At 40.5% G+C, this 25,035-nt stretch overlaps 1 protein-coding gene across 6 annotated transcripts in view; it reads right to left on the bottom strand.

Annotated features, from left to right (window-relative positions):
- DIP2C (disco interacting protein 2 homolog C) overlaps positions 1-25,035 on the bottom strand; it is a 329,448-nt gene that overhangs the window by 3,315 nt on the left and 301,098 nt on the right. For all 6 annotated transcript variants that reach the window (XM_054815993.1, XM_054815996.1, XM_054815990.1 and 3 more), the window contains 4 exons: positions 9,306-9,363; positions 8,113-8,187; positions 6,838-7,012; positions 4,696-4,819 (listed from right to left, as the gene is read on the bottom strand). In XM_054815993.1, the coding sequence (XP_054671968.1) occupies positions 4,696-4,819; positions 6,838-7,012; positions 8,113-8,187; positions 9,306-9,363 (432 nt within the window). The remainder of the gene's footprint in view (positions 1-4,695; positions 4,820-6,837; positions 7,013-8,112; positions 8,188-9,305; positions 9,364-25,035) is intronic.

Genomic DNA, 25,035 nt, shown 5'->3' with positions numbered 1-25,035 from the left:
GCAGGGGCAGAAGAACAGCCCCACTAGCTCTCACTTTAATACTGCTGCAATAGCAAGTGTTGGGCTAAACTTTACAGAAACTCGAATCCAAGTGGGGAGGTAGTAGGAGAACGTGTGGTTCCCTCTGAAGCCAGAGAACTGTCACAGCACTGCTGTGTTCATGAAGGCATGCATGAGCGATGTGTGGGCGGAGGTGTCTTCTCTGGGGTTTTTTGAAGAGCAGCCCAGAAGAGCAAAGGAGGTTAAAAGAGGAGGCACCAGAAGGAACAGCAGGAACGTAGTCTGAGCTGAAAGATTTTTGGGATAAACTCTGCCTAGTGAAGGAGTGCAGAGCCCTGGGAACGTTTGCATGGCATACTGCAGGCTGCACGGAGGTCCCCGGGTGGCTGGGGAGGGGGCTTCCTCACTCACACGGTGCCAGGCTAACATGGCTACGTGCCTTCTGGATTGGGCTGGCTGCTGTCCAGGCAGTCAGAGCTCAGCATGAAAGAGCTGCGATTCTTCTGGACCAATTGGTTGACAGAGAAATAAGCAGTGTCTCCATCTGTTTTATTTTGCCTGTGTTTTATTTCTGCTGGGCTTAAGGGGACAGGAGTTTTTACATTCCTTATTAGCAGGTGAGATGGTCAAGGGAACACCATTAGCACCAGTATCTCCTTTACTGAAAGAACTTTGTGAGACCCCAAAATTTTGGTTAAGCCCTTAAGCCAAAGCAGGTAAATTTTGGTTTCTTTTACGGGGCATCTTTTCTGGCTAAGGATAATGCCTTTATCCTTCCAAATATGGAGGCTGGGAGGGTATGAAAGTCTGGTGTATGCTTCCCTCCATCCTCCTCCCCCCGTCTCAAATGTCTCCAAAGCCTCTGATGTCTCACAGGAGGTCAGCAGGACTAAGGCCCAACAAAGAGCAATCTCATTCTTCCTTGCAGGTGTTTAAGACACAGACAATGGTTATTTCTTCCTCTAACTTATTCCATAGCATAAATAATAATATTCTACACATGTAACTCTACATCAAGCCCTGTACTTTCCCCTCCTTTACCTTATAAAATCAGGGGATAATTTCCCAGAACTGTCTCAAGCATACGCATCTGAAAGTTAGAATGTGTTATGTATATAAGCCAACTTCAAAAAGAGCTACTTACCCTAAGGTCAATGCTTGATTAAGGCAGAAGTGCACTGGTTTAGTCTACTAAGACAATTCTGAAAATCCCTGTTCTTTGGAAATGTATCTCACTTTGCCCAAAATTCAGTTAGGAAAATGTTCTCTATGTTGATGCTTAACTGAATGGATTTTAGGAGAGAAGTACTCACTATTAAAAAAAAATCATTTTGAGATCCTGCCAAAGGACTATTTGATTGAATTCTTATGGGCTTATTGATCTGCAAAACTAATGGGCAGCCACAGCAAGGCTATGCAGGCTCCTTTTAACTTAGTACTGCTATGAAATGAATTTTAATTTGTAATTATGTTTTCACAGACATTCTAGTAAGTTTTGATTGATGCTGAGTATTAACAAAGTGAAGTATCAGTCTGCCCAGGTGACCATCTCCAGAGTGGTCCTAGAATTTTTATGGATTGCTGTACAAACATTTAAATTAGTATTATATATATTTTAACAAAAAAGCCGGTTTTATTAAAATATAAGGTAGCACTTGAAACCTTGCCTTAAACCTACTGTTAGCTTGCTACTTGGGAAAACAATGGCATGATTCAGGAGCAAGTCCCTAAAACATGGCTTAGGAGAAGTTAGTTTGTCTGAGTTCAGAAGACTGATTTCCAAAACCTTCATGAAGCCTCTATTAAGTCCTAGAGCCATTGATGCTCCTAAGAGGGTTTCAATTTAATTTAAAACTCTTTTCATATGTCATGATTCTAACTCACTGATGACTATTGTAAGTAAAGGGAAATATTGCCCTTTATGTTCTCACCAGTTGAGATGAAGATACATTGGCCAGCATGTATCACATATGAATAGATTAACTTTCTAGCCCTGATGAATAAAAAAACCCAACCCAACCCAAACACTAGGGACCCAGGAGGGCCGTGCTTTCTCAGGAAATTATGGAGTCACACCCAATAGATGCAACACAGCCAACACACTGAGCTGGGAACAGCCCCTCCTGCTGCTTCCATCCCACCAAATGCTTCAGGAAAAGCAAGGAAGTTGTTGAAACACATCCAAAGACACCCATAATGGTTTTCTTCTCCAAATATCTTGTGTAGCTGTACCTATTTGTCATTATGCAGAGAGAGGAAACCAGTTCTTAGCAAACTCCAGGAAGCTATGTTCTGTTCCTCTTTCAAGGATTTACATGAGTCAACAATGTGCTTTAATTAAAACGCATACACATACATTATTTCTCAAGATATTGCACAGTATTAAAAACACTTTCAAAGATGCCTGGTGTAGTTACACATCACAATAAAAACAGATTGTGCCACTCTTTTGCTTCTTATGTATTGAGACACAGGAGGTCCAGAGTCAGAGGTTGTTCATTTTGTGCTAAAATTTCTCAAAAGACAAGAATAATTTTAAATGACCTTTTAGATCTGATCCTGAATGACCAAAGTTGCACAACAGGACTGCATGCCAGTCAACAAGTCACCTCAATAGCGTTAAAAGTTACGAAATCAGCATGTGTTTCTTGGAAGCTGAGGCTACTTTTAGAGTCTGTCAAATGGATATACCCAGTACCGTTTGTTTGCAATAGGTATTGATGCAGTTAAATCCTTAGTGGGTCATTGTAACTGAACCAACCAGGGCCTCCAACAGGAAGAGGCTCATGCCCCCGTCCAAAGAAAGGCATATACAAAATATATATAAAAAGAAAGATTTAACTGGCTATTATATTGTCAAGGGGTGTTTCACAAAGACAAGAGGAGGATCTCTAAGAGAAGCTGAAAGAGAAGTTAAGAGGACACTCAGGACTAGGACTATGAATGAAAATTCCATGATGGTGGCTTGACTTGAGAGAGCTATTAAGCAGAGCACTGGTCAGGAAGAGGCTGGGAACTGTGAGCAAACCAGATGTCGTCACTCTGAACTACTGTGTGTCCATTTTGTGCAGGGACTACATCAGAGAAACATCTAACTCATCAGCAATCTCTCTTCTTCAAGGTAAAAAACAACCCTGAAGACTTCCAATTTTGGCCTTTGGGCAAAGGGTAGTTAGAGAACAGTGTGTGGTCTGAAATGTCGCTCATGTGCCTTGTACGTTATCACCCAACTACTGGGAAGAGTGAAGGCACCGAGAATTATTTGCATATACTTCTACCTTCTGGCAGAAATTCAAGAAATTAAATGGCGTTTTTCTTTGGTCCTCTCAGCTTACCTCAACCCTTTTGTAGGATTTCAATGATAATGGAAGGAAAAGGATCCTCAAAGCGCCCTCAGTGATCTTGGAAAAAGGAACATAATTGAAGTATTTCTGGCCACTGAAACCCATGATGGCAATTTCTGCAGTGTAATATGGCTACTTCATCCACTGCCCATCAGCTCACACTTTGACGACACACAAATCTCTGACAAACAGGTACTGCTGAACACATCAATTTATGAATCTGTGGCCATCTTATAATAGAGCTGTCCCTAAAGAGCTTGATCTGAAAACTGTTCATCCAGTACTGATACTGATCTGACACATTTTCAAGGAGCATTTCACAACATCCTTAAAGTGTTCACGCTGGTCTATATGAGGACACAGAACCCGCCACCCTGTGTCATGGCTAGCTGGCACAAGACCATCCCAGCAGTGATGATGCTCTAGGGAGGAGGCAAAAAGGCAAAACCTCAGTTACAATCAGCCAAGCAATTAACTGCCTTAATTATAACAGGTATTTAACTAAAAAGCAAGGTGTTTTGACTAAGAAACCAGTCTGGTCGCTGTGCTTCATTATTAAGTTTACTGCTCCAGGCCATACCTTTGCAGCCAGGATTGAAAAGAAAAATGGAGAGTCACATCTCATACTCACTAAATTGCTCTGGCTGTTGCGACAGGCTCGTTTTGGTTGAAAGGAGAAGAGCTGAGCTGAGGTTATATCAAAACAAAACAACTACCTGACTCAGTCTTCTGATGCAAGAATAATGAAGAGCAATTTGTTCTCATGTCGGCCTCAAGAAATTATTACCTGCTGTGTGCATTTGATGATGTGATACATTGATTAAGACAATATCATTATTAACTCATTGATTTACTGCTTCAGTTTCCATTGTGACCTTGATTTGATCACTGCTTCATTTATTAATAACCAATTCCAAAGTAACAGTGTGTTCACTAATAAAGTTTATTAGTGTCTTCATTTATTGGAAATGTTTGCTTGCTTACTCCTTATAATAACATCACTCCTAAAGCTAGAACTCATACCAGTTTGCTTTTCTCAAACTCCAAGAAACAGCTACTGACCTAACCTGAGAGCTGCTTGGCTCTTTCAAATTAAAAGTTTAATCCTTCACTTGTACTTAAAACCACGCACACAAAAAGAAACATATTGAATGATCTTAGCAGAAAACTTCCTGATTAAACCTGTTTGTGAAAAGTTTCATCCTAAGGACATATTTACAGCTGGGTTATAAATCCTGTGACCATCCTGACAGGCCATTTCCTGGATCAATTGCAATATCCAAGGAAAAACCCCCAGACATTACAGATATTTCAGCTTTATATAAGGGCCCTGGTGTTATATAATCCTTACCATTCTGTGATGCTCTTGTGTGCTCTAATTACAGAGGTTTCAATATCGATCGGATGGTATCTCATCCCTCGTAACTCCATGGCTTCGTCTAATGCACCCACAACATAAAGTGCATCATGGCGTTCTGGTTGTAAGGAAGAAAAATATTAATGATTCTAGTCTCCAGTACATTAAATGACAAAAATGTTCACATTAATAAATAAGTAAGTATAACATTTATAAGTTATCCTCGAATTTCTGAAACCCCAAAGTGATTTCCAAATTAATGAGAATTCTCCCTTGCTGTGGAATGGAAAGTGCAATGCAGAGCCGAAAGCAGAGAAAAGGAAGGCAGAAACACTATTCCCATTTGAAGAAGAGAAAGGTGGAAGTCTTTATCCAAAGATAATGGCATAAATTCCTGTTTTTCTTGCAGGTGGCTGCAGAACAGACTCATTCTTTTTTAAGGTGCCCTAAATAGACAACAGGCTCCTTGTTTCTCTCTCTTTTGAAAGAGAAAGGATGGATTTGACCCTAACAGTATGGAAGACGTTCTTCCAGTAGCTTTGAGATGGTCAGTACTGATGCTTAAGGTGTATTACAAAGGTGTTTACCAATAAACTAGAAATACGTGCTATGTACCAGACAGCAAATTGCTCATTCAGACAAATGGCAAGCTCTGGAGCGTAATGCTCTAATAATACCAATTTTTACCGACTGAAGAAATAAATGAGGCTGAAATGACACTTTTTAAAAAATATTAGGCTGATAATAAACAACTGCATGTTATCCCTAAAGAAATAATAATTGCTCACAGACTTAAAAGTAGATAACTGGCTCTTTTTACATTAATTTAGATAGTTGCACAGTGGTAATATAATGGCAATATAACCTCTCCAGTGATAAGGGGCAGAGAACTTTCTGCACTGGGAGCTAAAAGTGGGAGGAGAACAGAGAGTTAGCAACTCTTTGCCATGAGAAGATTTAAGCCATTTGGATGCTTAAGTTGCAATACCCTCAGAGAATCCTGAGTTTTCTCAAGGCTGGGCTATGATTGTGAAATGAAAAAAGCCTGCATAACTGAAAGTAACTCTCTTCAGGAAGATGCTAACATAAGGACACAGGCGGCAGTCATAACCTGCAGTGATTGCTAAAATGTTTTCAGTTTTGATGAATTCCCTCTTTGGCTGAATAACGGCTGTTCTAATTGCACAGACACCGGGGCCCTGGGATCATTCCTGGAGGTGCCCGCAGCGTTGCTAGAGACCACGCTTGGCCAACAGCTTCGACTGCCACCTCAGCCAGCCGCCACTCGTGGCACTGTGCTCTGCAAAAATGGCAGGAAAGTCACGTTTTCCCGGGCAGAGACTGTGTGTGCCTGGCAGTGCTGGTTTGCTCACATGCGTACACAAGATATGGAATATCATAAAAACAAGTCACAAGAGCCCGCACCTTCCTGAGAGAAACCCAAACACCCTGTAGCTTCTCCTGCAGACTGCTGCCTGCGTTACATTTCAGTTACCATCCCCGCAGGCTGGAAGACAGGGAAGCTGTGGATGCCCCCTCCCTGGAAGTGTTCCAGGCCAGGTTGGATGGGGCTTTGGGCAACCTGGTGCAGTGAAGGGTGTCCCTGCCCATGGCAGGGGGGTTGGAACTAGATGGGCTTTAAGGTCCCTTCCAACCCAAACCATTCTGTGATTCTATGGTTCTATGAAATTTGACAAATCGACAGCTTCTGTCAATAAGGTTGTAATAGAGGAATTCTCAAAGGTGGTGGTCATCACAGCAAGGACAGGGCTCAGACTCACAACAAGGCTTTTTCTGTCCACATGGATGCATTCCTGCGGATATGACTGCGAGAGCAATGATGGCATTTTAAGCTGTATTTCGTATTTTTTAAGCTGCAGGACTTGGCATGTTAACATCGCCAAAAAGCCACTGGTGGAGGGGATTTATATCACATGAGGTACAGCAAAGGAAAAGCAACTGTCTCAGTAGGGAAATCTTGCCCTCTGTTTTGTTATTATTTTAACTAAGGCTTTTTTGCAGTTCTGCAGGTTTCAAAGATAGAACCCATCGGGTAGAGCAGGCCAAGAGACATGGTGTCAGCCTCAAAATAATCCAAATTATGTGCATAGACGTAGATGATGAGAAACCTCTTACCTCCATTTGCATCTGTGAGTTCTGTTCTTCTCAGGAAGCCCAGATAGCCAGTTCGAGCCCAAATAGTCTGTGTGTCTCCAAAGCTGAGTCTTGAATTAAAATGATCTGATTGCAAAGATTCATCTCCATAGATGGTAAAATACCCACTGGCATTGTGAGTGCTGTGAACCCATATCTAAGTTAAAAGCAATTATACTGGTGTTAATTAAAGTAGCTTTCCAGAATGAAGCATTATTGAAAATTCTTGATGCAAATATTTTTAGTCATAGCTAGATAATACTATAATGCTGTTTAACACTGTTTCTGAACCCATAACTGACCCAGTTTTGGGCCCAGAGACCCCAGTCTAGCCTTGCTGAAGTGGGAGTGCAGATCTGAGCCGTGCCTGGGGCAGAGGGACGCAGTGGGGACGCCTTGCAGCCCCTGGCCCCAGGTTAGCCACAGACCTGCACAGCCTCCCTGAATGGCTCAGCTAGCTCCGAGGTCTGCCTGGTTATGGCAATGTTCAGAAGAGCCTACAGACCAGAGTGCTCTTTCCATCGTCCCCCCGCCCTGGTTCAGTGTCGGTTTTCCAGCAGGGCATCCTCCATGAGCACCAGACAGATTATTTTAAAGGGTGAGGCCAGGGACCTCCACCCATGGAGAAGGATTCATCTACCTCAAGGCATCACGGAAATTTTTACAGTTTCATAGTACGGAAGTCTTACAGACGAATCTCACAAATTAGATTGTAGTTTTAATTATGACTAAGCAAATTCTTAATTTTGTTAATTAGATCTTTAATTGCTCATTGAAAGTAACATTTTTTTTCTTTCTCTAGAAACATAAAATAAATTGGAAAAACATATAGCCTTGCTCAACTGGGTTAATGAGAGCTCTTCAGTGCACTGAAGCACAATGATTATAAAGGGAATAGCGCTAGAAAACCATCCAGTTGAAATTAGGCTAATCGATAAACTTATCTTTTCCTGTAAGTTTCCATCAAAATTAGTAAAGCACCAAGTAGAAAATACAGTTAGAAAAAGCAGATTTTTTCCAATTTTTTAACAAACTCAAGGTATTATTAGTAATTATCAAGTATGTTACTAAGAATTTTAATAATGATACAAATATCATGCTACACACTTTATATACTATAAAGATCTGTAGAATTCACAATCTTCTCAACTGGGCATGTGATACCATATATTATAGGAAACCGTTGGCATACAAGATGATAGCTTTATCTCTGCAATTTAGTTCAAAGCATACAAAGCTTAAGTTTTCATGACTCACCTCACCAAGATGAGAATCTCCTAAGGGTCCCTTCGTTTCTGGATTAGCAATAATGATACGTACTCCTGGGAGGATCTATTGAAAGAAAACGCGAGGCAGTAAGAAAGCAGATACTGGCTTATGCAATCATATGCTGCCTCTTCGTCCCCAGAAAACCTTCATTACAAAGCAGAAGAAATCCTTAAAAAGTTAAAGTAGACTTAAAACACAAAAAATTAAAATAGTCCATAGATGTAATAAATTCTGAGACATCTGGGAAATGCTACAACACCTCTTGTCTTTGTGAAAGCTATTCCATCATTAAAAACTCCTCAGAAATCCAATGTTCACCTACAATACAAAATCCTACCACATGGCCCTCGTCTCTCTGAGAATATGGACTAGAACAGAGAAAAAACACGCCAGCCACCTGACACTTTGGCCTCAAACAAAAAGCAAGCCAGAGGCACCGTGCGATCTCCCCAGAACAAGGCCCTGCCAATGACTTCACGTCATGGACATTCACCCACTACAGAGGTGGGCAGATGTTAAACCCTAAAATAGAAAAGGGAGCATCCTCTGCCCATGAGCGTTTGGTTAGAAAGCTTTAGATGAGCATCCCCAGCGTCAAGGGCAGTAGTCAGTGAGCAGGGATTGCCTCGGTGGCTCAGTGCAGCCGCGACAGCACCTCTCCTTTCTCCCAAAGGCAGAGCACGCTTAGCAGCAGGTCTCGGTCACCGGTGCATGGCCAGAGAGTGCAGCCAGGGACAGAGCTGAGAGTAGCACCCTCAGCTCCGTGTGCTGGTCTCTGTCCCCACAGCAACACCACCCACCCGGGACGGTCCCTCTGCAGGTGATCAGTAGCCTGTGAGTACAGCGTTGGTAATCTCCCAGCAGTTCTCAGTGGAGGCGGGTCTACATCAACAAAACTGCCGTCACTACTGGCACATTTGTTGGCTGTTTCAAGAGTGGGATGCTGAGGAAATACCTTCGTTTTGCATAAAAAAAGGAAATGCTTTTTGCATAAAAGAGGGAGGTACAGCGCATCAGGTACCGCCACTGTGCTGTAACCTCAACAGTAAAGAAAGGTCTTCAGTCTGCACAGCTGGTAAAGCTTTCCTCAACACTACATTCATGTAAAAATGAACAGAAATGGACATTTACTGAAAATATTTACCATAAAAGGTACGTTTAAATCTTCTTTTAGTACTTACTTTTCCTGACTCCATGAGGGGCAAACTATGTGGAGATCCTCTTTCGACTAAACGAACTCTGTAAAATACACGTAAAAATAATATGCATAATACACGGTTGCGTTTATTTGCTTTTCATTAACATTAATTTCTGAAAGGAATGGTTAACGTTCACAGAGATTAATGTTATTTTTGGAAGAGATGAAGCTTATATCCTGTAGAACATAATCAGGCCCGATATTTAATCTTAGTCAAGACTTAGGGCTGGGAAAATAATGAAAAAAAGATGTGTGTGAACGTTACTTAAATTCTTCAAATGTAGTTGGTGCCTTTTATTTGTTTTTGATAGACTTTTGCAAATGGAATTCCATGCACAAATTTATTCACAACAAGAGGGATCTAAAATATTGATTTCCCACAAGAACATCATAAATGCCAGGGCACAGACACAAAAGCATGCGAGCTGAGTGAGCAACCACATTCCACGAGTAGCTAACAGCTAAAATCAAAGTCATATTGAAGTAGCTCATAACCTTGCCTCAGCTTGAAATTTGCATTTGCAATCTTTTAATTATTTTCAATGAACAGTGGTTGATAAACATTTTAATAACAAAAAATAAATCATTTAATAGAAAATGTTATTACTACTTATGTCAGACCCTTTCTCTGAGTGTGACTTTTTGGTCCTTCCTCTTCCTTTCTTAGATAACTTATTTTCCCACTAAAGGAACAGAAATGGCAGCTCTCCTTCAGTGGTTCGATGGTCTGGAAGGAAATTCCTCATTTAACCTTAGAATAGTACTCAGCAGGTTAGAATGAAAGAGACTTTAAAGTCCTAAACTAGCTGATGATCTCCGCCACTAGATGGTGAAGAAAATTTGGTAACATCTAGGCATTCCTGTATCCTAAGTGAGATTAACTTAAAAGCTCTAACAGTCCATGAAACCTTAAACTTCCCACTCCTGAACATTTTTCATAATCCACTTAACCAAGCTAATCTGGGTTTCTGTCAAAAGAGCTGTTCTTACCCCTTTCCTCCCCTCAGCTCTGTGATTAGAAAGAAAAACAAACATGAGATGCCCAAAAACCGACCCTGTAAAAGGTAAAGAGGAAATGTCAGAAGAGAGGAAGACACAGCTAGGAGTAAATGGGTGGAGAACTGGATCCAGTTAAACTGATCCTAAAACTGCAGTCTGTTAGAAGCCATCACGATAGATCTTTTTCAGACTGTTTTGAGGTCTTTTTATAGACAGAGTACCGCAGTGCTCAGTTTGGGAAAGGAGCGATGAGACACAGAGAGACCTCAGCTAGAGGTCCCTTTGGAGAAGAACAAAGCTTTGGCAAGTTCAGCCCTTACATATAAAGGAGATGGAAAAAAATTTTTTTTTTCTATTTCTTTGCTCCAAATGTCTTCTATAAAAGCTGGGACTGTCAAGGTCAAGGCAGGAATAGTGAATAGTGTTTTATCTGCAGTTCTGGGAAGTCTCTCAACCTTGATGGACGGGGCAGGGCTAAGCCCTGAGGCATGGCACATCACCGTGAACAGTTCCTTGCACTAACAGCAGAGATACAACCCAAATACCCAGCAATTTCAGACTGATTTTCCAAGCCATTTTGAGAGGAAAAGGATGTAAAGTGCCCTACAAAGGGCACTGCCTGGAGCAGGCACAGGTATGGAGCCGCACCCTGACCTGCTCTCCTTCGAGGTGTCTAACAGGAACCACCTTCCAATGTTTGTTTGACTGCCACAAAACTCCCAGACAGAGCCTGCTGCTCTAATTACTTCTTCTGTGTGTTACCTTTGTATTGTCCTTGTTTTACGCTGTATTGCTCTCTTAAACCTCGGCTGTGTTACAGGCGTACACAGGCGCCGTGTTTACTACATCATTTTCTGTTGAGCCTCCCACCAGCTGAAGAGCAGGAGGGCCACCACTGGCTTTCACAGCAAAAGCAGTGAAGGTACAACATCCGTCTGTTCAACCAGGACACAGACACAGGGCAGCAGAAACCGAGGCCACAGGAGCTTTGCTCTAAGGTGTACATGCAAGGCTAAATCAATGCTACTCTATAAAGCATAAACCACGCTTGCGTTGCTGTTCGAACGGCAAGCCAAATCACGGGTATTTAGGAGTAAGCAGCACAGGCTTTAAAAATAACTCTTTGCATATGGCAACAAAATCAAATATTGCAAAACCCAGTTGTTAATAATGCCTGTATTTCTGACTTTTAATATATATCTTTGTTCTGTAAAATCCATGTTAGTGTAGAAATAGAAAATGCCTTTAACTGAGTTCTTCCAAACAAATGACATCTTCAGTCTTCAGATACGTAGTTGCAGACAGGTGCCTGTTCTTAAGAGCACTAGTCATTGTCTCAACCACTTGCTATCTCCTTTAACAGAGTCAGCTACTTTATTATTTACCAACATTTGGCAAATAGATTTAGTCTTAAAAAAAGAGACAATTGAAAAGACCTCAGCCATATGCAGTGGTAAGAAAGATAGCGTAACAAAGGTCAGGAAATACTTTATTTGAATTTAAGATTGGTTTAAAAAGAATCTGATTTGGATAACAGTAGCAATAAACCTCCGGGGCAGGAAAAGAGTACGTCAGAGCTGTTCAGCTGCCCGGAGATTCTGCTGGCCTTTGCTCCTTTCCCATTATTAAGACATGCCTCAATGAAGTGTCGCTGAACTCCAGGCCTAGCAGAAATCACATATAATAAAGCTATACATTCAATAGTCAATGAAGTGACTACTGGAAATGAATCAACGTTCAGAAATCTGTCTGTCTCCTTCCTCTTTCCTTTCAGCATTTGTGCCTCCCACCTTGTTCTCATTATCACTAGCATATTCTTCTAGTTCCCTTCTCTACCTATTTCCTTTAACCTCGTCTGATTTTTTAGCACATGAGGATCCAGAAAGCGCAATTTCTCAGTTTCAAATTCTGTTAAACCTCTCCCACTCTGTGCTTTTCACCTTGCATCTCTACAGAGTTATCAGGGCAGCGCATTAAACATAGAAATGGCATTTCCTGGAGGTTTTCTGCAAGGGCCCTGTTAGTGCTTAAAAACTTGGACTCTTTTAAAAAGTTTCTGCTAAGCTCACAACCCATTTGGGACTGTGCTGTTAAACCTCTAACAACACTGAAATAATAAAAGATATTTTGCCACAAAGAGATTTAAAAAAAATAGAAGTAAAACGTTAGATTCTGATGTTACTGACTCCTATGTGCATACTTAATTTTAAGTGCGTAATAGTCTTATTAACTCTGCTGGGACTAGTACTGTGAATAAATTAAGGACATTAGGCAATATTTTTTAAAATGAATTTTACTGTGCCTCAGCATAAAATAATTCAATTGTTCCCACTCTTCCCCAAGAGATTTCCTTTTTTCCACTGACAAACACAGACAGCAGACACGATTGAAAACTTCTTTGCTTTCCCCCTCGAGTGAGCAGCATCGCTATCAAGGCTGGTCTGGCAGGCAGGGTGAAAAGGCAGAGCACACAGCCCATCAGATCCTTGAAAATCAACACCTCCGAATTACCCAGGTGACGCTGGCAAAGAAACCCACAGCTCCTTACAGCCTTCTTAGGACAATGTTAGTAAACCTTCTCCACATTCTCAAATAATCATAACGTGCTCCCGGACAGCAGAGGTCCAGCAAGAGCAAGTCCTGTTTCTCTGCAGCGCTCCAGCCGGTCTTTGTTGAGAGTGAAAACAATTTCTTACAAAGTGAGCACAGAGCCTTCCCGCTGCTTTCTGTTGCCTTCCAGTCGTGCTGGGAAAGGCAGAGGAGAACGTGGCGGGAGAGCCAGCCTGGGCGAAGAGCCTGAAAATCAAGTGGATGAGAGACAAACGCTGCCCTTGGGCATGAAAGCTACTTTTGCACCTTCTGGTGGTTTGCAGCCAAGCTGCGAGGGAAAACAGAAATGAGTGGCCCAATGTAGGGCAGACATGGAGTTTCTCTCCCACCAAACCGTCTCACTGGAGGGGAGAGGCAGAAGATGTTTAACAATCACTGCACTGTTACAAAGCTATAAGCAACGATGATATGCAACGAATCTGTAGTATTTACATAGTATAGTATAAGATAGTATAATTTTTAAAATGTTCTTCACTTGTTCCTAAGAATTTGTCTTTTTTTCTTAAAAAAGTCTAACTAGAGCTGTACAGTTGAGAAAGCTGCCTGTGTTTCAGTTTGGCTACTGGGATTCAACAGGTAAAGCAGCTACACCACCAGTATGTGCTAAACTTTTTTTCTTGTTACAATTTAATACATTGGACAGATTTCACCTCTTTTAAATCAAACACAATAGAAAAGTAGGAGTGAAACCTGACTTCAGAATGAGAACTGTGAAGCCATAACTAACTGGCACTGTAATCACTGGGCAGCAAAGGGGATATCGAAATACAGTAACAATGTCTTTCTGCCCAACGATCTTACATGAAACTGCAAATTTTGTTTATGTTTCTTTTTAGATCTGGTCTGTTTGGTGGTAAAAATCTCTGCAAAATATATTCCACAGCTTGCTAGCATTTTGCACTCATCAGAGAGTTTGTCAGCAGAGCTATTAACTATTGCTTTGGGAATCTGCAGGGGCTGGAGCGTGCAGAGTAGTACTAACCAACGTTGTGATGCCAAAACTGGGCAAACTTTCAAAGCTGGCTGTTGCTCTGAGACAGACTTTGGATTCTGTGATTCTAATAGAGATGGAAAGAAGCTATTAGGTCATCCAAGTCTCGCTCCCTGCCAAAAAAAGACTGTTCCCCGCAGTGCACTTTCGAGTGCTGTGTCTACTCCTGTTATAGTATTTCAAATGATAGGGCTTCTTCCACTTCCCTTCAGACTTTATTTCTCAGCTGAATGTATTTCATAGTCAGGAACCTTTTTACTGCGATGCTTGGCACAAACCATTCTTAGCTTCCTCTTGCAATTTCTAACTAGCTCTCCACGTCCAATTCAAAGGAGTTTTTTCCACTGTCTCCTTTCTTTTTAAATATAACTCAGCTGCGGAGTTTGCCTTTTACCCTAATACTTGGCCAAACCCCACATCCTGAACTTTTTTCTTCCCTTTATAGCCATTCCCACAAGCTGAGCCATGGTAACTGCCCTCCTCCTCCTTGCCAGTGTGCCAGCAGCTTCTGCTGTTAGCCAGGCTTGGGCACCGAAGCACTGCATCTTCCATCAGCTCAAGCTCTTATTTCCCCGTCTCCCCTACTGACCCTGAATTATTCTTCTCCTTCCTATTTTGAGCGGTCTGTTCCCACACCATGTCATTTTGCAGTCATGCCAGCTTGGAAGTCCAGCTTTTTGGTTTCTTAAATATTTTTAGTGTGCTATTTTGCACACTAATTTATTTCAGTAGCTGTTATGGGATGCTGCTGCTCTTGAAAACCTTCAGCATCAAAACTTAGAGGAAATCAGATAGGATGTGATGCAAGTATAATCTAACGTATACAGAAAATACACTATATATATAGAAAATACCAATATATGTCTCCTAAGTCCTGTCCTTGTCCGTAGCCTTTCTGTGGCAGAAAGAAACAGCCAATCGTTTCTGGTTTCATTCCAGCCCTATTTCTTAAGATTTCTTGCTGATTGTCATCTTACATGATATGTTGAGCTTGTGGGGAGAAAGCAGGTATTTTCTTATCCTGCAAGAAATTGATTTTTTTGAAAATTTTTGTGTATTAAACTGGAACAAAAAAGTGAAATATGGAAAGAAGCTGTAAACTGAATCTGAAAAAAAAAAGTTGCAGGTCAGAAAAAGAGGTTATTTATGTTTAGTGTTTCAGGTTTTTTGTTTTGTTTTGAAATTTAAATTAATTAACTCTCCAAACTGAAAATGCTTTAACCACCATCATCAGCAAAAATTCAAAAGTTTGAGTGTTTTGACCACTTACAGAATTTTATCTTTTTCCTTAAGCTGAAAAAGATCTGTCAAACCTGACTCTTCTGATTTCAACAAAATGGTCTTTTCTGGTGAAAAAAAGACAACCACCTAATTCATTAGGAATTTTAACCAAAATCTAATTGTAAGGCATTTAATGCCAGAGAGCACATGTGTAGTGATATCCACTGCACAGGGATCTCCCAGTTCTGACTCCAATGGCCAGGAACTATTGCCATCATCAACACGTTTCAGATATACATCACTGCCTAATGTTGAGATGGTGCCCGAGTAAGAGTGATGGTGGGAAATGGCTGATGCAGCCTGTTCTGATGTTCTATAGTTAGAGGAAAGGTGGGCACTGTAGGTAACAGCGGGATCCTCAACTGGGATCAGGGCTCTTTGACGCTCAAGACTTTCAATGCATCTTCTCTTTACTCAAATAATAAAATATTTCTACATAAACTATTCCCGAATTTACAAGACAATGAACTCATTCTACCAAAAATGGAAATATGGATCAAAACCCAAAAGCTCTGCCTTCCAAAATGACATACCCAGTTCAAATAGCCAGATCAGAAAACTAGGAAAACGGCATAGCTGAAGACAGGCTGAAAGAAAAATTTAGCTAATGAAGAAGAGTTTCCCTGCATCATCCTGGTTTCCTCAGAGCAGTTTTCCTCCCATCACACAACAAATTCAGATAGTGGATAAAGACAACTGAGACTGAAAAATGGAGGTTTTGGTTTGAGGCAAACTTTAGCCAAGAAAATGAACAGCGATTAGATCTTCTATATGTCTAGGACATATTTTAATCCTGTTAATTCTATAATCTACAAGTTCAGTTAAAGAATTAGCACTAAATCACTTCCTTTAATGTAAAGACTTTTCTTCACTGTAAACCTAAATGATACTTCAAGTCCCAAATTCCCTGAGGTCAAAAGCAAATAGCTTCCAATCCTTCAGATGGCTGAACAAAGAAGCAGAAAAGGTTACACAAGGATTTAAGACAGTTCAGAAATTTGCAAAGGGATCGAAATGAGGCAGGAACTCAGGTCCAGAAGGGAATATTCAAAGCTTCAGAGATTAAAAAACTAATAGCAATTTTATCATACAAGACTAAGGGAATATGTAAAAAACCAAGCCATGTTTATGTCTATTTTCAACCTTGTAGTACTTTAAAATGTTCAGCTTTCATTATACGTGAACTACAATAAATTTGTTTAAATTAACGCTGCACATTGTGTAAAGCACAACATGCAACTATTTCAGGTGAATGCCGTGGACCGGGGCTCTGGAGAATCCGGCGTCCCTCCTAGCCCTGCCTCACACCCACTGTGCCCATCAGGCACAGCCAGCATCACCTTTCTCGGTGCTTCAGGTTCACATCTGCACAAACAGGCGTAATGCTGCTCTCAGCCATTATCTTTTTATTTAGATTACAAACCTCCCAGGACACACTGTTTATTGCTAATTGTTTTTACAGCACTTTTCATAATCACAATTGTGCTATGATGATTCTGTTTAATGCAATATGTTTTTTCTATTTTGTAACCCTTTATCTTCCCAGTTCTAATTGAGAAGAAGAGACTCCATTCATAAGGAAAACTTTCACTGTAACAAATTTCGGATCTGAAAACTTTTTCATGTAACTGAATCACCCTATTTGCTGTTAACAAATGATGGAAATAATTTTAGTTTCTGTGATGCAATATTAATATTCTGTATTCACACAATATTTTCAAAGGTAAAATTTCTGAAATCAGTTCTCTTTCACCTGCCTCCTTATCTTGCTACAAGCTTCAAAATTCACACCACCAGCTGACTCACGGAGCAGACACTCTGCTTTTTTGGGGGAGAACTTGCAGAAAGTTGCCTCTCCTTAACAACCACCAGGGACATTTGCTGTGCATGGAAAACTTCAACACAGGGAGCTAGTTTTTGCAGTTGAATTAAGACTGCAGACTACCACTGTGAAGAAAAGGTCAGTGGTGCCATGAGCAGCAGTGCATTGTACACCTGAAGGCACTGAAAAGGAACCGCCCTTTTCACAGGAGACTTACTGGGAACCTTGGCTCAGCTTCACAAGACTCTTCAAATAAGCAAACTCATCTTCTGGAAACAGACATTTCTTGTATATGTAATATTGAGGATATGTAAGGCTTGAAGCGGCACACTAGGAGCTATTGAAAAGAGCTATTTAAGAGGATATTACATCTCTAACAAAGTTAGTAAGGGTTCCTTACATAAAAATAGGATGTTTTCACTGTTTTTCAGAGCTCTCTTTCCCAACCCTAACCATTCAATATTATTACAGCCAGAGACTCCACTGACAGGAGCCGAAGGAGTGCCTGAGGCTAGCAGTGCTGGAGTTGGGCCCAAAGGTGACAGAGCCCATTTCCCGGGGGGAAGAGCCAGCACAGCACCCTCTGCTGAACTCTTCATGGCAAAACCAGTCAGCGTGTGGGACAGCAAAGGCCCTGTCCTCCTGCAAGGGCTGGCAGGAGAAGAGGGGAAAGGAAAGAGGGATGGAAAGCACTTTGGAAGCTCCATGTCTTACAGCACATCACAGTCTGTGGCTAGGTCTGCAGAAGCTACAAAGGCTTGCTCCAAATTTCACACGTATTCACAAAATGTTTTTCCTTTGAAAGCAGGTACCTCTATTGTGAAATGCACTCTAAGGTAACAGTATGGCAAAGCAGCGCTTCCTCCTCCTTTACTGAAACAGTGAAGGTACTCTATGCTGATCACTGGGCATTTCTAAAAAATCACTGTTTAGTGCTCCATTAGTAGTATATACCAAAATGAGAGAAACAAAGCACATCATGTCTCAGAATACACTATCTGTAAAAATCAAATACGTAATACATTTTCTCTGTAAAGAAAAGGGAATAATGAAAATTCCATTATTTTAAGACATTCTTCTAACTGTATGCTTAGACTCATGGCAAACTCTGGGGGAAAGAAAGAAAGAAGTATGGCTTGTAGGGAAAAAAAAAGGAAGAATTTCTAATAAATCTTCCTTAGAAATGTGAGCAGCCAGCTTGCTTTATTAAGTCCCAGCTTCTGTAAGGAGCATGATTGAAAGAGAAGGACCTGTAACAACAAAGAAGCTCAGTATACTCTGAAAGGGGAAATCCCTTTTTTTTAAAACAGTATCAGACATTCTTAAGGAAAAAAATGTTGGTGCATTTTAATAAGCTGCAATATTATTAGGAAATTCAAAAATGGTTTCTAAAAACAAACAAAAATGGACTCATTTTCCATCTAGTTCTTTTACTTGTGTTTGAAGAATCATATGCAAATGGCACTTGCAAACCATTACACAAATGTACAACTGCAGTACACCTGCTTTCCTGGAAAGCTACGGCTTTTTGTTTTCCCTTTGTCTTTGTCTTACTTCGTACACGTGACAGTATTCTCCTTCCCCTAAGCCCTCCAGGGAAATGTAACTGGAATTTCTTGATTTGTACTTAAAGTATGCTAAACCACATCCTCTTTCAAAAACTACATTTAGAGCCAACTCTTACTGTCCTGTTCCACTAACATCATAACATTCTGATCCCTTGAAGATGACTTTATCAAAGAAGAAATAAACTTGCTTCAAGGGAGGAAATTCTTCAAGAGCTAGTAATCTTTCCTTAGAAAGCACAGAAATTGCTTTGTAGGGCTCCCACCCCCCCGAGTTTAGTCTCACAGCCCAGACTGACTGGGACAAGGGGGGGTGATTTCCCATCTGAATGTCAGTGGATGCTTGTCCCTTTCTCCTGCTCTGCAACAGAAGTTGCTTTATGCATGGAAACATGAAGCATCTTTCAAAGCTTTTATAATAGGTACATTTACAAATTTGATTACAACTCTAGATCCCCATACATAAACAGTACAATCCCTTAGATGACGCTCTGAACAATTTGTTCCTCTTCAGTTTCCCAGGTCATCAGCTTTATTCCTCATCACTGACTATCCAGCGCACAGAGTTGAACAAGTCTCTTGGTTCGTCCCCCCGCACAGGTGGTAACAGCAAGAGAGAAACTTTCCTCCATGCTAGACAGACCAGAACTTCTCCTCTAAATCAGAATTGAAAGTGTTGATATGATGGTAATCATCCGGAATTAATTTTTCTTTCTGGGAGATTTGTTTCCCATAGATCAGAAAAAAGTGCCAATGGGATTTTTGAGACAGCAGTGTTTGCCTGGCAGAAACAAAACACAGTGCCACTAAAAGGCCAAGGCTGTATCTTCTCCTGAGGAAAAACATGAGGAACGAGTAGAGTTTTAGCAGTACCATGACAGACAGCTTAAACTCACCAATGAGATTCTCCAAGTTAATGGGTAAAATGCCCTGAAGCCACATTTCTACAAAGACTCCGCAAAATCAAACTGCATTGTCACTTACCACACTTAAAATTCTAAGTGACTTAGGTTTTATTTTAAAGACTTCAACCCCTCCTCCTCTCAGCTGAGTTACCTCTTCTACTGACTTCACAGAGGTGAAAGGCTTTTCATTTTTTCCATGAAAAACCTGTTTCTGTGATAACCGGAAAACCCCCAATAGCTAAAGCAACAGACAATCTAAAAAACAAAATGGGTGAAACATGGAATTAGAGCCACCCATTCGAGAAGATCCTCGAAGCTCGGGAGGACTGGAATGGCGCTGCTGGAGGTAGTACCCGACACAATTCAATCTGTAAAAGAGCTCGTTGGGTATAAAGCACGAGTGGCTTTCTGAGGGCGATGACTTGTGAGGTCTGTGTTTTGAACTCCTCACGAGCTACAGAGCACTCCAAACCTCAAAATACTCCACATACTTTACCTACTCAAGGAAAAAGGTGGCTGTATGTCAAAGGGGGCAATAATAGATTTTAATTACCGCTTTGGACCCCACACAGAGTGAATAATTGAGGACTGGGATTTTCTGTAACCTGCGACTGGGCTCTGTACGCTGTAACCCATTACAAGGGCTGGAAAAAGCACTGCTCCTCAGCGCATCAGGGAGCGCTCTGCAAAGTTTCTCTCTTGCTACCATTGGCAAATGGCTTTCAAGTATGATTAATCAATTAAGGTTTCACAAAAGGTAACTATTTTACTGTCACTTGCCATTAGCATGTCTCCTGCTGACATATCTCCCCCCCAGCCTCTTTTCCCTACTATGTGACCATAAAATGGTTATCCTCCATGCCGTGACTGTGCTACAGAGCACTGCTGCGGCTATAGCTTAGATAATAATTTAGCTAAGTAGGTCTTTTGTCTGGTAACCCTATAATAAGAGTATTTTTCAAAGGAGATGGAGTAGAAGTGTTTGAGAATTAGAAAAAAAGCTCCCGTGGCTTTGTTGCTTGGTATTACCCAAACCAATGTATACACAACATGAAAGTTTCAGTCAAATATGGAGGAGAAGGATAAACAATTGACAGCCAGAATAAAAGGCTGTTTTTCTTTTCCTGCATGAAGTCTGAAATGCTGGAATATATTAAAATAAAGCCAAAGCCTTAACTGATTCCTTTTGACAGAGCCTGCATTTCAGACTGGGCTCAGTGTATAAACAATCTATAAAAATAAATCCTAAGTAACTGTTTTCACGTATCTTTGAAATGCTACAAGTGTTCCCTTCTTTTCTTGGGGAATGAGATTCAGAGTTTCCATCCTCCAAAATCACCTCTGTCAAAGAGACAGTATCTGAGCAAGTCTGATGGAAGTTCAGAGCTCTCTGAACACCCCCAAAGTCCAAAATGGAAAATAAGATTTAATACAACATACAAATGACTTCCTAAGAAATCAAGACTGCTAATGACATAAGTATACACAAAGGTCACTTCTTTTTAAGACAGACACTGATTTGCATCACTCCAGATGTCAATGGCCACGTAAGAAGAGAAGACACCTATGTGTACAACTCCACAAACTGCTTGTTTAATAAATACAGAGGGTGATCAGATTAAAATAACTGCTCTAATGATGGGAGTGGGAGTACTTCAGTGAGAGAGTCTGGATCCCACAAGCCACACATTGAATGATAGCCAGACTAAAAAATTAGTAACTTGAACCCAAATACATCTTGGTGCTTCTAGTCTAGTTGGCAATATCCTGCGTTGGCTTTGGTTCCCTCCTTGGTGCCAGCTGCCTCACCATGTCTGTGACCAAGGAACTATCCAAGCAGCTCACCGCTACATGTAGCTCAAAAGGAAATCTAGTAAAACACAAAAGGGTTTAATAAATTAAATTCTCCATTTTTTTAACCCTACTGAAAAAATACAGACTTAACTAGATGAAATTGAGTAATTTAAATGATCATTTAATGCACCTATTATTTCACCAAAGGGAATACTGGAATTTAAAGACAGGATCAGAAGGATATGAGGGGTAAGGATGCCTGCATATATGAAACTAGAGATGGTATCAAATAAAATCGAGAACGGTGTTTACTAACACTGCTCGAAAGTCCTCATTCTTGCCCAGTTTGGTACAAAATGTGGATGTAGTTCAATAAACAGCTTAAATACAATTTGTAGTCAAAATAAGGGGAAACTGTCTATTACGAACGCATGTGAAATGATACAAAATCTTCATCAATACATATGTGAGTTGATTAGTGGCTCTCTCCCGCTAGAAGTCTAAGCCTCCACTCCATCAGAGCTCCTAAGCTGTCGCTACCTGCTGCTGAACAAGACGACTGGTGACATTTTCACCTGCTTTTGGAGGCAGACATAGATTGAACTGAATTTGTTTCCTTTTACTTTTTGTCCTTTTACAATAAACTCTGATATCAAAGTAGAGCCTTCCTTGCCTCACTTATGGCAGGACAGTGACTTTTGTAATCTTTTTTTCTTTATGGATAAGGTTTTGCTATAGAAGACAATATCAGGATGCAAGGGGATGTTTATCTTTACAGGCTTTGCAGGAAGTTTCGACTTTAGGAGAAAATCATTGATCTCCCTCAGCCATCATCAGATGGATCCTTCAGCTCAGTAATTAAAACTTCTGAGGAAATCCTCTATGCAACATTTTAAATATGAAAGATACAGAAACACAGAAAAAAATTTCCTATGTTAAAAATTTGAGCAAAAATTCCAAAAGGTCAGAATATGTCAACATTTTTAAACAGTAACATTTTGAAAACAGTTTTGAATGATTCTATAAAAAATATTTTTTAGAATATTTGCAAATATATTGAAACATTTGAAAATCCAGCCTGGCCTCCTGAAGAACACTTAAAAAATATTTTTGCCCTGTCTATGTTAAAGGAAGATTTATTTTGGAATATACATGAGATCTGTTCTCAGTTTGATGAAGTGGCTCATTTTGCCAATATTTTTTCTATCAAGAACTAACCTGCTGTTAAGGATGAGGAGGCTGTGAAATTTTTATGCTAATATCAGAGATGTATTTTTTGTTGGACATTTTTAATTTTATGAACACATGTACATATTGTTTTAGAACATTCTGGATAAACTTGATGCTTGGGCTTTGAAGTTACATCTTTACTGCTACAAAAGCATGTAAGTGTTATAAAAGCCAACATTTTTCAAGTATATGGTGTTTTGGTATGAGGAGAAAAGGGTTTCTCTCTCTTTTTTATCTTGCAAGCACTTCTCAGCTTTTAGCATATTTAGGTATCTTGTGCTTAACCACTTGAAAAGCTTTCTGAGGAGAACATGATTGGTCTAAAATGACAATGGAGTGATCTGAACACCACTAGTTTAGACAGCACAACAAGAATATGAATATATTCTATTTCTTTTTTTTTTTTTTGGGGGGAGGGTGTGGGTGGGTGGAGGGGGTGCATAAAGTTGCTTTCCTTGAGGCAGGAGCAGAGAAATGCAGCCAACGGCCCGACAGGGTGCTCATGCCTGGAGTTCTGTTGCATCTGCTCTCCCTGCAGATGCACGCGGGCACATTTACATGACCTGAGTTGCACAGTGAGTCAGCAATGGGGCCAGCCGTGCCGTGCCAGCGCAGCCTGCTGCGAGGCCAGCTCATGTGCGGTGAAGCATTAATCCACCTATTTTGCCTTTTGGATCTAAGTTAACCTCTCTAAACTGCATTGCTCTGCAGTGCAGGGGCTTATCAGCCGCCTGGTGCTAACTCAGGAGTCTTCTCCTGTTGCTTTATCAAACAGCCCAGGTGGGATTTGCCCATCTTTGCTCGCTCTTTCTTGGCCATCCTGAGGACACTCTGATTTTTAGAAAATCAATGAGATGCCAAGTACAACAATACTGATGTATTGCTACGAAGAGCAAACCAGAGCTGTATACTCTTGCTGTTCGGACGATACTGTTTCCAAAAAGAGGTGTCCAATGCCATTCGAGACAGCACAGGGTGCCTGGGACATCTCATTACTGCTAGCAAACACATCGCAAGCTCAATGAGGGACCCTGCTGGAGTAGCTGTAGCATCTAAAACAGCACTAGGTGCTCAGAGCCAGGCAATCAAGCCTTTTTCCAGCATCATAACTGGTGGCAGCCACTGACTGAGTGGTTGCATCCCTTGGCACAAGTTTCCCGAACCTCCAGGTGAGCCCAATCCCAGCCACTTCCCTCAGCAGGCAACTGTGGCCAGAGCTGCACAGTCCCAGCACCTAAACCAGTGGCCCGGTGGCTCAAAACCACACAGAGGCACACAGGAAAAGGTGTTTGAGAACCTTCAACCTGTCCCAAGAAGCAAACCATCCAAATCCAGCAAGAGCTGGGAGGAAATGTCTAGTTTGGTCAACTGAGCACCCCTAGATCTCTACCCAAATTGTACATAGCACAGGTATTTTGATCTAAACTGCTGTCAAACAATGACATTTTCATACGCTGTGAAGTATGCAAGCACATAATTACCAGATGAGCTTGAAATAATTGTATTCAAACTGATTATTAGTTTTTATAGATGTGAGTAGGATTTGAATAATCTCAAAAAGATGAACTACAGCTGCTTTTTACAGCAACTATGAAGTGTCAAGAAAAAAAAAGTTCAGTCTTCTTCAGATTCGGGAAAGTATCTTCTAAACTAAAAAAATATCAAAAAAATTTTCTCACATTAAGTGTACAGTGTAATTTTTTCATATTGTTGGGGGACTGTCAGACCTGCAAAGACTTGGTGGGTTGTTACTATACGGTCTCACAGCTACGTCCAGCAATCCTTCAGTTACTGCTAAGCAATAGTGACATTCAGTTCCACTAAAATGGTTAGAAACAGCAAGTGTGAAGAGACTATGTCAAATAAAGTTGTTTTCTCCCCTAATTTATGACCCATGAATCTAATTCTAAATTCCACAGGATTGAGTAAATGAGGCACAGCTTTAATCCATCAAATTAAAATCTACATTACTACAGTCTGAGAAGCCAGCTCTAAAGATCATCTTTTATGTTCTGTAGAAATAGTCACTAAATATAAATTAATATACTGCAAAGTCTGATTTTGATAATGATGCTTACTTCTCAATGACATGTTCAGGCAGGGAAATAGTATACTCATGGTTTATGCAGCTTTTATGAATAGCAAATCTTATTTCCTCTATATAAATATATACAAATTTATTGTTATTTTTTATAATTTTTGTTAACTCTAAATCTTATGTTCTCTTTCTATATATGTTTCTATATACTTCCCTTCCAATAGATATTCTATAAATTTCTTTCTCCTCTCAGAAAAAATAATTCCAAAACAAGGAATTAATCTACATTTGCTTTTTTCTTTCCCCTCTATAGCTACAACTTTACTTTTAATGATTAATTAGCACTTTCTCCTGCACTGGAATGATGCTTACACGTATCTATCTACATTGTGTTCAACTTAACTTCAACCATTTCAGAGCTCTGAGATTAGAGCAAACAATATGGGTAAGTACATCTCACCTTACTGTGTTTATTAAA

Source organism: Grus americana, chromosome 2 (assembly GCF_028858705.1).
Source record: "Grus americana isolate bGruAme1 chromosome 2, bGruAme1.mat, whole genome shotgun sequence".
Taxonomy (NCBI): Eukaryota; Metazoa; Chordata; class Aves; order Gruiformes; family Gruidae; genus Grus; species Grus americana.
Note: the sequence above shows the minus strand (reverse complement) of the source record. Positions and strands in the feature narration are given on the sequence as shown.